Below are 13,740 nucleotides of genomic sequence, written 5' to 3'. Positions count from 1 at the left end.
TCCAAAATGCGAAATCAGTTGCGGTGGGAGCTAGAATTTAAGTGGAAGGGCTACAATTTGGGTTAGAATGATAGGCCTCAATATTGGTGTAAGCCTTCAATCCAACAGGCAGCAGATGAGACCAATTGAAACGGGACAAAGTCAAAATACAGGACGATTCATAATCGTTGTTAAATAAGGCGGGTTAAATAATAGGATGTTATTTTACTGTTTTAAGCCTATTATAATGGATGATAAACTGAAACGGGAGAAACATGAACATTCTATAGCTTCCAACTGAACTTCATGTAGGCCTTAACGAGGCACATTGATTTAAATAATTTTATTTAAACCTATTTTTTCGTTGGTTCATCGTCATTTTAATTGTCATAAATAATACGAAAAAGGTGTCCCAGTTTTTGTGCAATAATAACGTGGTAAACCTATTTTATCTATTTTCTTTTATGGAGGCTACAGGCCCATACGTTACTTTAGACCGGTTGAATAACCTGATGTGTTTACTTTAAAGAATTTTACATCGTTCATTTTTATTACTTCAAATTTTTTCCTTCCGTTTTAATATGCTAAAAAATAGATATTATTTGATAGGCCTACCGGGTTTTTCTAAATAAGCCTTTCCATCCTGCTTTGTTTCATCCACTCGAAATGTCATTGGACGTTATCAGTTAGAGCAGTGGCTTAGGAGATAGCTCACAGCCTTCCCATTGGCTGTGAGAAATATCCTGCTGCACCAATAGCTTGCAGAACTGTACAAAGAGATCTACTCACCCTCCCCGTAGTGTTTTAGCACCGCGACGGTTACGCAGCTCAGAGCTGGTGGAGAGACCGATGTGCTTAGGAAAGGCAACATTACCTATCTTTACATTCAGCAGATCGTTGCCACTCAGTAATTTGTGTGGACATTTTTGTTATGAAAATGAGAATTCACATATAGCCTTTCATATGGAATCATTTTTCGGTTGGACGTATGTTATTCTAAAGCATCAAAGATGACAAAGACAATTGGATATCGAGACTGGAGATGGCAGGCTCTGTGGTGGCATTTTTTCTTCCTCTTGTGGAATACAATAGACGGACAGACTCGCTACACCATCCCGGAGGAACTAAAGCAGGGCTCCGTGGTCGGACATTTAGCCAAAGATCTGGGTTTGGGATTATCAGAGATTTTCGACCGTAAACTGCGCGTCGCCTCGGAGGCTGGTAAGCAGTATTTCAGCGTGGACACGGGGAAGGGCGAGCTGGTGGTGAACGAGAGGATAGACAGAGAGGCGTTGTGTGGACAGCGGACCAGCTGTGTTTTACCACAGCAAGTGATTATTGACAATCCATTGCAGTTATTTAGTGTCCAGGTCGAAGTACAGGATATAAATGACAATGGACCCGTGTTTCTCAAGACGGAGCATGTTTTGAATATTGCGGAGCACACAGTTACCGGCACGCGTTTTCCACTCAAAAGTGCTGTAGATCTGGATGTTGGGGCAAATGCTTTAAAATCGTATCAACTTAGTCAAAACGAGCAGTTTTTATTGAATATTAAAACTGATAAAGATGGAAGCAAATTTCCAGAATTGGTCTTGCAAAAAGGGTTGGACAGAGAAAAGCAACCGCTTTATAGACTCGTTCTCACTGCATTGGATGGTGGTAATCCTGTGAAAACGGGCACATCCGATATCATTGTTAACGTGTTAGACATAAATGATAATGCACCTCAGTTTGAGAAATCCCTTTATGAAATCCAACTCAACGAGGACACGTTAAAGGGAAGCATCATTTTGAAGGTTAGAGCGGTGGATCCTGATGACGGGGAAAACGGAGAAATAGTTTATTCTTTTGCTGAGGACACATTAGAAACAATAGTTGAGACGTTCACAATAAATACTGAGACCGGGGAGTTATCTATAAATAATGGGCTAGACTATGAAAAATCGAGAGAATTTAAATTCCACATTAGAGCGACCGATAGGGGAACGCCTGCGATGGATGGTCATTGCACAGTGCAGGTGGAGGTTTTGGACGTTAACGACAACCCCCCTGAGATTCATATAACTTCTCTCTCCACTCCTGTCAGGGAGGACTCGCCGATAGGTACCGTAATTGCTCTAATAAACGCGAGAGATATTGATTCAGGTAGCAATGGTAAGACGAATTTAAGCTTAGGCAAGGAATGTCCCTTTAAATTGAAACCATCGTTCCTTGACAATTACGCAGTGGTTACAGATACTAAACTTGATCGGGAAAAATATCCACAATATAAAATTAGAATTTTAGCCTCTGATACAGGGTCACCGCCACTAACAGCTGAAAAAGAAGTCTTAGTTGACATCTTAGACGTTAATGATAACGCTCCTGCATTCATCCAACCAATTTATGTAATTTATGTAAAAGAGAATTGTGCGCCCGGTAAAGTATTAGGCACAGTTTCAGCCACTGACCCTGATGTGGGAGAGAACTCCAAGCTGTCCTACTCCATCCTGGACTCTAAAGTGCAGGACGTGTCTGTGTCCTCCTACGTCTACATCAACTCGGAGAACGGCAGCATCTACAGCATGCACTCCTTTGACTATGAGAAACTGAAGGTGTTTCAGATTCAGGTGCAGGCAAAGGACCACGGTACTCCGTCTCTGAGCAGCAACGCTACTGTTCATGTTTTTATTCTGGACCAGAACGATAATGCCCCCTCTGTTATCTACCCCTCCTCCGCTGTCCACGGCTCCCTCTCTCAACAGAGGACGTCCCGCTCCTCCAAAGCAGGCCACTTGGTTACCAAGGTAACAGCTGTAGATGCCGACTCGGGGCATAACGCCTGGATCTCCTATAGACTGGCAGAGGCCACAGACGCCTCTCTGTTCGCTGTCAACCTTTACACAGGGGAGGTGAGGACTAAACGGGCTGTGTCTGAGCAGGACGACTCCTCTCAGAGACTGCTCATAGAGATTAAGGACGACGGGGATCCGGTACGGTCCACCACCGTCACCGTGTCCGTCCTGTTAGAGGACGGTCTCCACGAGCCCATTCTGGACCTCAGACACAAGACGGACGATTCTCACAAGAAAACGGGGAGAATGGCTCTGTATCTGATCCTCTCCCTGGCCTCAGTGTCTGTGCTCTCTCTGGTGACTTTCCTCATTCTAGCTGTTAAGTGTCTTAAGAGCAGCAGAAGCAGTGGTAGCTGCTGCATGAGACGGAGCGACAGTGAGGACTACAAGAACCCCAACAGAAACCTCCAACTCCAGCTCAACACTGACGGGCCTATTAAGTACGTGGAGGTCCTGGGAGGAGACATGATGTCTCAGAGTCAGTCCTTCAGGTCCTGTCTCTCTCCCACGTCAGAGTACAGTGACTTCACCTTCGTTAAACCCAGCAGCACCACAGACTTTAAAGACATGATCAACGTCTTAGACGCCTCTTTACCTGACAGCACCTGGACCTTTGAGAGCCAGCAGGTGAGAAGAGGCTATCTCAGTCTATGTGAAACATAATCTATATATAATCTATAATATTGTGAAGAGTTTTGTGATAATTGTGAGTTTCGCTGTTAGGTCTCTATTATATCACATTCAAATGTGATACATTTAACTGAATATCGATATGAAGTACTTATCATATTACATTAAATGTAAGCTGCATCTTAATAATATTTCAGAGAAAGCAATTCCTTAAAAATGGTTTGTCGTTTTTTCCTCCACTGTTTGCAAGGTTTAGGCACTGTGCTAACAAAGCCCAGCATTTCAGCACCCAGGCTAGGGACAGCTACACAAACGTCTGTGTGTGTGTCAGACCTCCTCACTGTGTGTGTGTGTGTGTGTGTGTGTGTGTGTGTGTGTGTGTGTGTGTGTGTGTGTGTGTGTGTGTGTGTGTGTGTGTGTGTGTGTGTGTGTGTGTGTGTGTGTGTGTGTGTGTGTGTGTGTGTGTGTTCAAACGATATTAATTGAGAGCCCCACAGGAGTCTTATTGACAGCCCTCCCTTGTTCAGCAATTGCGGTTGACTATGTGGCTTTAAGAGCGCTTCTAAGCCTCTCTCTTATTGGACAGCAAGGATGATGCTGCGCACCAATAGCAGGCATAACTGTACAAAGAGATCTACTCCCTGTCTCCACGCAGCCCCTGCACGATAGAGGTACAATTAGGTGCTGGAGCAGAGAGCGATGCGCGCATATGGACGTATACAAATATTAGTTTTGAGTGATCGCTTTTTGTCAAGAACGAATGTGTTGTGATGTGAATCGTGCAGTATGTCACAATGGCACGGAAACAATGTTGAATTCGGCGATTTAATTTCTCTTGATGGGATATCACATATTCTAGCGCAACATGACAAAGAGAACGAGGTACCGGGACTGGAGATGGCAGGCTCTGTGGTGGCATCATTTCTTCCTCTTGTGGAATACAATAGACGGACAGACTCGCTACACCATCCCCGAGGAACTAAAGCAGGGCTCCGTGGTCGGACCTTTAGCCAAAGATCTGGGTTTGGGATTATCAGAGATTTTCGACCGTAAACTGCGCGTCGCCTCGGAGGCTGGTAAGCAGTACTTCAGCGTGGACACGGGGAAGGGCGAGCTGGTGGTGAACGAGAGGATAGACAGAGAGGAATTATGTGGACAACGGGCCAGCTGTGTTTTACCTCTTCAGGCCGTTTTGGAAAGTCCTTTACAGCTGCATCGCATTGAGGTGGAGATTCGCGATATTAATGACAATGCACCAATATTTCCTTCAAATCATTTGTATTTGAAAATAGCAGAATCCGCAGCAGTTGGCACACGTCTCCTGTTGGAGAGCGCTTTGGATCCTGATGTGGGAAGCAATTCACTGAAATCCTACACTTTAGGAAAAAATGAGTGTTTCTCTCTCAAGCTAAAAGAGATCGAGGGCGGTAAGACTGTTCCAGAACTGTTTTTGGAGAAGCTTCTCGATCGAGAGCAAAAAGCCGTCCATAATATATTATTAACGGCGTTAGATGGAGGAAACCCTGTCCGATCGGGAATCTCTGAAATAACTATAAGTGTTCTTGACATAAATGATAACATTCCCGTTTTTGAAAAAAATGTATACAGAGTAACGTTACCTGAGAATAGTGCAAAAGGTACCGTTATCATTCAACCCAAAGCCACCGATATGGATGAAGGTTTAAATGGAGAAATTGAGTTCTCCTTTGAATCTCGGACCCCAGATACAGTTTTAAATATATTTGACATTAATTCTTTGACGGGTGAAATTATTCTAAAAGGTGATTTGGACTATGAGACAAATGCATTATATGGCATTGACATTACCGCAAAAGACAAAGGAACTCCTGAAATGGAGGGTCACTGTCGCGTGCAGGTAGACGTGATTGACGTCAACGACAACGCTCCGGAAATTGTTCTTAATTCTCCGCCGAGCCCCGTGCGGGAGAACGCTCCAAACGGCAGCGTAGTGGCTCTGATCAGTGCGCGGGACCTCGATTCAGGGGATAACGGAAAAGTCTCTTTACAGCTCCCTAAAAGCTCTCCTTTTAGTCTCACTCCGTCATTTTCTAACAACTATGCACTTGTAACTCGTGGTGCTTTAGACAGAGAGAATTTCTCAGTTTATAACATAGAAATAACGGCCACTGATGAAGGTTCCCCTCCTCTTAAGAGTACAAAGACGATACCAGTAAGCATCACTGATGTAAATGACAACACCCCTATATTCTCTCAGCCATCGTATACAGTGTATATCAAAGAGAATGGCATTGCAGGCTCTATACTGTATTCGGTGTCAGCCTCTGACTTGGATTTAGGAGACAACGCAAAGCTGTCCTACTCCATCCTGGACTCTAAAGTGCAGGACGTGTCTGTGTCCTCCTACGTCTACATCAACTCGGAGAACGGCAGCATCTACAGCATGCACTCCTTTGACTATGAGAAACTGAAGGTGTTTCAGATTCAGGTGCAGGCAAAGGACCACGGTTCTCCGTCTCTGAGCAGCAACGCTACTGTTCATGTTTTTATTCTGGACCAGAACGATAACGCCCCCTCTGTTATCTACCCCTCCTCCGCTGTCCACGGCTCCCTCTCTCAGCAGAGGACGTCCCGTTCCTCCAAAGCAGGCCACTTGGTTACCAAGGTAACAGCTGTAGATGCCGACTCGGGGCATAACGCCTGGATCTCCTATAGACTGGCAGAGGCCACAGACGCCTCTCTGTTCGCTGTCAACCTTTACACAGGGGAGGTGAGGACTAAACGGGCTGTGTCTGAGCAGGACGACTCCTCTCAGAGACTGCTCATAGAGATTAAGGACGACGGGGATCCGGTTCGGTCCACCACCGTCACCGTGTCCGTCCTGTTAGAGGACGGTCTCCACGAGCCCATTCTGGACCTCAGACACAAGACGGACGATTCTCACAAGAAAACGGGGAGAATGGCTCTGTATCTGATCCTCTCCCTGGCCTCAGTGTCTGTGCTCTCTCTGGTGACTTTCCTCATTCTAGCTGTTAAGTGTCTTAAGAGCAGCAGAAGCAGTGGTAGCTGCTGCATGAGACGGAGCGACAGTGAGGACTACAAGAACCCCAACAGAAACCTCCAACTCCAGCTCAACACTGACGGGCCTATTAAGTACGTGGAGGTCCTGGGAGGAGACATGATGTCTCAGAGTCAGTCCTTCAGGTCCTGTCTCTCTCCCACGTCAGAGTACAGTGACTTCACCTTCGTTAAACCCAGCAGCACCACAGACTTTAAAGACATGATCAACGTCTTAGACGCCTCTTTACCTGACAGCACCTGGACCTTTGAGAGCCAGCAGGTGAGCATCAAACCAGGGCAGTACACCACCTACTGAAAATGAAATGCATATGTTCTAAAGCATTTACTCCACAGTATTTCTTTGACAAAGCCTAGTACAAATAATTTCTATAACAATGTTTTTAAAACCAAAAGTTGAGTCAATTTTTCTGTTGAAATATACTCATAAAAGTTACGGCAACAATTGGTTGATAAAAAACTAAACAAAGTAATGCAGTGGATTTATTTTAATTTTCTAACATTCTAACATTACAAAAGTGTTCAAAATCATTTTGTCAACTTAAAAGTAAAGAATTATTTTGCGCTGCCCTATTTATGACTTGAACCACTTCTTGATTCACATGTGTGAATTGTGTGCCCAGTGTGAGAGGTTTCGAGCTTCATTTGTGTTCCATCAATACAAGCCTAAAGATTATCCAAAACATCAGCCAGTATATCATATAGAAAACAGTGAAAGAGAAAGGGATAATCCATTTGGTAACCATGCCTCCTTGCGGATACAAAACGCAACGCTGTGTGTGGGAACAGAGAGGGGGATGGGGGGGGGGGGGTACTTTACATATCAATGATAGCTCATTTCCTTTCTTCTACTACGTGGGACTTCATGTGTCCACATGTTTTCACGGGATCGTGACGTTTGTTTTGTGTGTGACTTTAATTAGTGGTATTCGTGTGAGGACAGAGTCGACTTCGATGATGAATAGGATATTGTCATAACTTCTAAAAAAGTTCACACTCTCTCTGTCGGCGGGGCCAGTTCAGCCCCGTCCTCCAATGGGAGGCGGCCCTCTCCTGCCTGGTCCCGCCCACGAGGCGAGCCAGACGGAGAGGAGACCGGGCAGGGCAGAGTTTAGGCAGGGAAAGTAGAGCGCCTCTTAAGTTTTTGCGTTCTTCTTTTCCTTAAATTATTTAGGCCATCATGATTACATCTAAACTTCCAATCGCGTTATTTTTAAAACGGAGATGTACACTTATCACACGACTGAGTCGGTGAACGCGATCATGGATGTATTTCGGTGAAAGACGAACTTTAAACTCTCGTGTTCCCCGTCCGGGGACCGCAGCACAATGGAATCCAGACCGAGGAAGCGCTGCGGAGGATGGCCAGCGCTGGGGCTTTGGTTTTCCGTGGCCTGCCTCTCATGTGCGTCCGCTCAGCTCAGCTATACCGTTTCGGAAGAGCTAAGCCTGGGCTCCGTGGTCGGGAATATAGCGAAAGAACTGGGTCTCACAGCACAAGGAATACCTCGGAGGGAATTAACGATTTCGGGATCCACGGCTGAGTATTTCAGGATAAACCAGGCGACAGGCGAGATAGTCATTAACAAAAAAATCGATAGGGAACAAATATGTGAATTAATTTTACCGTGTTCATTAAAACTTCAACTTCTTCTCAAGAACCCGTTGGAAATATTTCGCATTGACGTGGAGATTTTGGATGTGAATGACAATGCTCCGCAGTTTTCCACCAAGAACATCTCTCTGGAGATCTCAGAAGCGGCTGCGCCTCTCACGAGGTTCCGCCTTGAGAGCGCACACGACCCCGACGTGGGAACCAACTCTTTACGCACTTATATCCTCGCACCAAATGACTGCTTTATTTTGAATGTTGAGACAAAAAGCGACGGCAGTAAGTTCCCTGAGCTGGTCGTAGAAAAACCTCTCGACAGAGAGAAGCAGGCCTCTTTTCGCCTGTTGCTCACAGCGGTAGATGGGGGGCAGCCCGAGAGATCGGGCTCAACACTATTACTCATTAAGATTCTAGACGTGAATGACAATGCGCCCGTCTTTGAGGACGCCGTCAAGAAGGTCAGCCTGCTAGAGAATGTAGCACCGGGCACTTTAGTAACCAAATTGAACGCAACGGACGCAGATTCAGGCCAGAACGGAGAAATATCTTTCTTGTTTAGTAGGTATACGCCAGAGCGCACGGCCAAGTTGTTTAGCGTGGACTCAAAAAGCGGCGAAATTCGTGTTAACGGCGATGTCGACTACGAGGTGTCCAGCGTGTATCACATCACAGTGCAGGCGAGGGATGCTGGCTCACCTGCCATGGAGGGGTCATGTAACGTCATAGTGGAAATAATCGACGTGAACGACAATACACCGGAAGTGACGCTGTCATCACTGACCAGTCCTATTAGAGAGGACTCTAAACCTCAAACTGTGATAGCCCTTATCAGTGCCCATGACCCGGACTCCGGTAAGAATGGAGAAGTCACTTTAAACGTTCAGCCCGGGCTTCCGTTCAAGCTCAACGCCGCCTTTGGCGGGCACTACAGCCTCACCACCGACGGGATCCTGGACCGGGAGAGCGTCTCGGAGTACACCGTGGTCATCGTCGCCACAGACCAGGGCTCCCCGCCTCTCTCGTCCAGGACCACCTTCCTGGTGGAGCTCTCCGACGTCAACGACAACGCGCCCGTCTTCTCCCAGCCGTCCTACTCGGTGGACGTCCCGGAGAACAACGCCCTCAACGCCCCCATCGCCGAGGTCTCGGCCACGGACCCCGACCTGGGGGACAACGCGCGGGTCTCCTACTCCATCCTGCCCAGCGAGTTCCAGGGCCTGCCCACGTCCTCCTACGTCTACATCAACCCCGACACGGGCCAGATCTTCAGCATGCGCTCGCTGGACTACGAGCTGCTCAACGCCTTCCGGGTGGAGGTGCAGGCCCGGGACATGGGGGCGCCGGCCCGCGCGGCCAACGTCACCGTGCACGTGTTCGTGGTGGACGTCAACGACCACGCGCCAGTGCTGCTCCACCCGGCCCACCCAAAGGACACGGGGCTGCAGCTGGCCGTGCCCCAGTCCGCCAGCCCGGGCCACCTCATCAACAAGCTGGTGGCGGTGGACCAGGACAGCGGGCACAACGCCTGGCTGTTCTACGCCATCGCCCCCGGGCCCAACGCCGGCCTGTTCCGCCTCGGCAGCCGCACGGGCGAGCTCCGCACGGCCCGCAAGCTGGCCGAGGAGGAGAAGGGCCTGTCCTACGACATCGTGGTGATCATCCAGGACAACGGCGAGCCCGCGCTGTCCACCAGCGTGGCCGTCTCGGTGACCGTGGAGGAGACGGACGCCGCCGCCGCCCCCGCGCCGCCCGGCCCGCGCCTCACGCCCTTCTCCCGGCGCACGGGGATGTCGGACATCACCCTGTACCTCATCATCTCGCTGGCGTGCGTCTCGGGCGTGGCCTGCATCACCTTCGTGGCGCTGATGATCCGCTGCCTGCGGCGCCGGCGCCCCGGGCTGGGCGATTCCGACTGCTGCTGCTGCCTGGAGCGCCACCGGCCCGGCCGCTACCACCAGAGGCCCGGCAAGGACCTGCACCTGCAGCTCAACTCGGACGGGCCCATACGCTACATGGAGGTGGTGGGCGGTCCCAACCAGGACCCCAACACGCGCACCTACAGGCCCTGCTACCCCCCCACCCTGTCCCGCCCCAGTGACTTTGTGTTCGTCAAAACCCCCGTGATGAGTCACAACAACACGCTGAACATGACGCTCAGCCGGAAGCACCTTATGAACTCAGCCGCCGAGGTGAGGGGCTGGGCCCGGGGGGATTCGCCGCTCCTATTAGGCTACAGAATATCACAACCGCTTTCTGATTGGTCGCCCTTAACGACGCACCTATACTTACCTTATAGGTGGTAAATGTGTTCTGTGAGGTTTTTATCGGGTGGCAAGGGAGGCACTGACCTTCATTGTAACATAATATCACACAGCTCTGCTCACAACACTTCTCCTGGAAGTCTCCTGTTTTGAACAAGAGCATTACCGAAGGTCGGCCAGCATTAGATGCAAACCGAGACATGAAAATACTAAATGTGACTAGAGGAGGAAAATCTGGTTCCTATTTCTGACTACTTATGACTCACAGGAGCCAGCAGCTCAGCACCGCCTTCTACAGAGAGGCAGAGACACAGAGACAGAGGAGTGGATGTCTGTTGTAACAGAGGGAACAGATAGAGGAAGTGATTTGGACAGATCCAGAGAAGGGGAAACAACAGCAAAGTAAAATGGCTCCTCAGAGGCTGATAGTCTCTGAGGAGGGAAGGGTGGGGGGACAGGATAGAGGGAGCCCGATTGGGGGAGAGAATGAGGAGAAGAGAAAGGGCACAAGAAGTAGAGGAGGAAGTTTTGTTTCTGGGGTGTGGGGGAAGAGTTAAGTGGTACAAGGAGGTGGTAGCTCCCAAACAGGAATTCAGGGGTCACTTCCCTGACTCCCTGCTTCCTGTTGTCTTCTGAACGTGTGCTGATTGGTTCCAGGACTGTGCATCATACGATAGAACAGAGGCTCAATGCTCTCCTTGTCTATAAATGCTATGCATAGCCCCTCCTATCATTAACCAGGGCCATCTTTTTAAAGAAAACCATTACCTCCTCTGTTCTCAGACTTGTGCTGCCATAGGAGGAGCACTGTGCTGAAGAAAACATCAACACATCACTTGTTTGCTTGAAGGATGTGTAGAGGTCACGAGTAAATGTTCTTGAGTACAGCTGAATAATGTCAAAGGAGTTCACAATGAACTCATCCAGGGAAATATTGATTTTATACTCATACTAAAGGTCCATTACATAATATTTAGATCAGCTTTGTTATAGTAGCATCTCAACAGAAGGCGTGTCTAGTTTTACAATTTGATTATTACAAGCCTGTAGTGACTGTTTAGGATCATGCTCATCATGTTAAGGGTGAGCCTTTGCCATTGGTTTGGCCTTGGCTCATGAGGGTACCATCTGTCCCCTGCTCTAGTGACACGTGTGCAACCAGGGGGGGAGAGGGAGAGAGAGAATAAGGAGGGGGGAGAGATAAAGGAAGGGGAGAGAGAGATAAAGGAGGGAGAAATAAATAAATAGATGGAGAGAGAGATATATGGGAGGAAAAAAGAGATAAAGGAACGAGAAAGATGAGATAAAGGAGAGAATGAGTGGGGGATGGAGAGAAAGATAAAGGTCTGTAGAGCGGCAGTTCTTGTATGCGTTTGTATGCCAACATGTGCATAAACCCACACACAGAGCATCAGTTACTGACCCCTCCAGGGATGTGATACTTCAGCAGGCCCTCTAGGCTCCATGTCTAGTTATGTTGTTGGTTACACTGACCTGCTCATAATGGGGGAGTGAACCCTGGGCTTGGCTTCTTTAATTCCAGATTCATAAGCATGATATCGGCTGGTCATCGGATGGATATTACTCTTTACACTCATCTTCCCTCTGTGCTGTAAGCTAGCCGATGAAACGATAGGGTCAAAGGTTAAGCTTATCAACCCAAGTGAATGAATGTGGTGTATTATGAGATTAAGATCATGTCAGAGCGAGTAAGGCGGAATTGGCACAGACACCGATGGGTTTGTAAATGATATTTATTTGGAATTTCTCACAGCAACACATAATAGGGGCCCACGTGCTAGAAATGGGGCCACTTCCTGTGTGAACTGTTTCCGTTGTTGACATTGTGCAATCCAGAAAAGTAACGTATGAAGGGTAGAGCCCTGTGCTTTACCATCACCTCGGTGTTGGCTTTTGATGGGGGAAAACCATAGGGAGTGTGGCCTTCCGTGAGGGTGATCTTCAGTGAGGAACGGATCCTAGGGAGATGGATGCTTATTCCGAAAACAATGTCTTCCACAGATGGGGAGAAAGGTGTGAGGGGGTGTTATGGTAATGGTTGGCATACATTTGTTTGTGTCTGTGTGTGTTTCCACCAAATCTCAATGCAGCTCGAGAATAGAATAGACTTCCTTCACTTCAGACTGAGGGCCAGGTGCAGTCTAGACAACTGTGTGAGTACCAGCAGCCCCGAGAGTACCAGCTGGAGTTTCATTTAATTTGAGGGATGTCTCTGAAGTGAACGGGAGAATTCTAATTTTGGTGGGTGTGTACGAGAAGTGTTGTGAAAGAGAGGTATTATATATCGTCAGCCCCCAAAGTGTTGACAAATAGACTAGATGTTGAAACAAATACACACATCTCTTGGACATCAAGCACCGAGTCTTCCTCCTCCGCACATGCACAGAGTACCACGGCTAAACGTAACCACGGCAACCACATTTCAGGAGCTGTGGCTAGTTCCAACCGGCGGTTTAATTGCTTCTAGCTTAAGAAACATAGAGGGATGTTTGAGTCTAGCCTTACGGCTGGATTCAAGAGTGTTACCATAGGAACAGTTGTGTTTGAACGCTGTCATCAAGCTGGTACCAGAGATCTACATATCGGATCTCACACACACACACACACACACACACACACACACATCCACAAACACACTCAGCGCGCCCACACACACACACACACACTACTCTCGGTGCACCATGATCGACATGGCCCGTCCGACAGCCTCAGTTATACTCTGTCGTTTAAGCATACTCTTAATATGCTTAAAAAGGTCCTCAGGGGCGTGCTTTCAAGGTCCTGTAGCCTGACTACCTGAAGACAGGCGAGTAACATGCGTATAGAGTGCAGCTCTACACCCTTATAGCAGCTCATATGTTGAGAACCCCCATCTGCCGTCGGCGATGGACTTTCAACATGGAACACGTGTTTAATGAGCCCAACTGCTGACAGGATAGGTGCATCTCTGTGGCTCTGTTTAACTTGGCTGTGAACGATCCAACATTGAGCTAGCGGTCCTATAAATGTCCCTCACCCTTGCAGGCATGTGAGCATTGTCCAGCCATGCATACTGTATCTGCACTGCAGAGTAGGAAGGGGTGGTAAACCTGAAACCTAAAGCAGACACAGTTTATAAGCCTGCACACACACACACACACACGCATATACATTATGTTTGTGTGTGTGTGTGGGTGGGGGGATTCTCTGTAGATGCGTGTGCCCCTCGAAGCTCTACTGTCTCGTCTTCTCTAGACACTCCCACGTACATAGAACAGCATTCCTGTCCATTTTTAGACATAAAGTCTCCTCAGAAATGGAAGAAGATGCTAAATACCTCAACCTTCTCCTCTCATTACTCGCA

At 48.1% G+C, this 13,740-nt stretch overlaps 1 protein-coding gene across 50 annotated transcripts in view; it reads left to right on the top strand.

Moving 5' to 3' along the window:
- LOC115552155 (protocadherin gamma-C5) overlaps positions 1 to 13,740 on the top strand; it is a 297,188-nt gene that overhangs the window by 273,247 nt on the left and 10,201 nt on the right. Inside the window, exon 2 of one of the 50 annotated variants that reach the window (XM_030367965.1) lies at positions 4,329 to 6,765. The exons of 38 other annotated variants lie outside the window; for them this stretch is intronic. In XM_030367965.1, the coding sequence (XP_030223825.1) occupies positions 4,329 to 6,765 (2,437 nt within the window). Of the gene's footprint in view, positions 1 to 660; positions 3,444 to 3,879; positions 6,766 to 7,532; positions 10,305 to 13,740 lie in introns of those variants that run through there. 11 more of the 50 variants (XM_030367987.1, XM_030367966.1, XM_030367968.1 and 8 more) reach the window with 11 other exon arrangements.

The sequence above is a fragment of the Gadus morhua genome, chromosome 10 (assembly GCF_902167405.1).
Source record: "Gadus morhua chromosome 10, gadMor3.0, whole genome shotgun sequence".
In the NCBI taxonomy this organism is placed as follows: domain Eukaryota; kingdom Metazoa; phylum Chordata; class Actinopteri; order Gadiformes; family Gadidae; genus Gadus; species Gadus morhua.
Note: the sequence above shows the minus strand (reverse complement) of the source record. Positions and strands in the feature narration are given on the sequence as shown.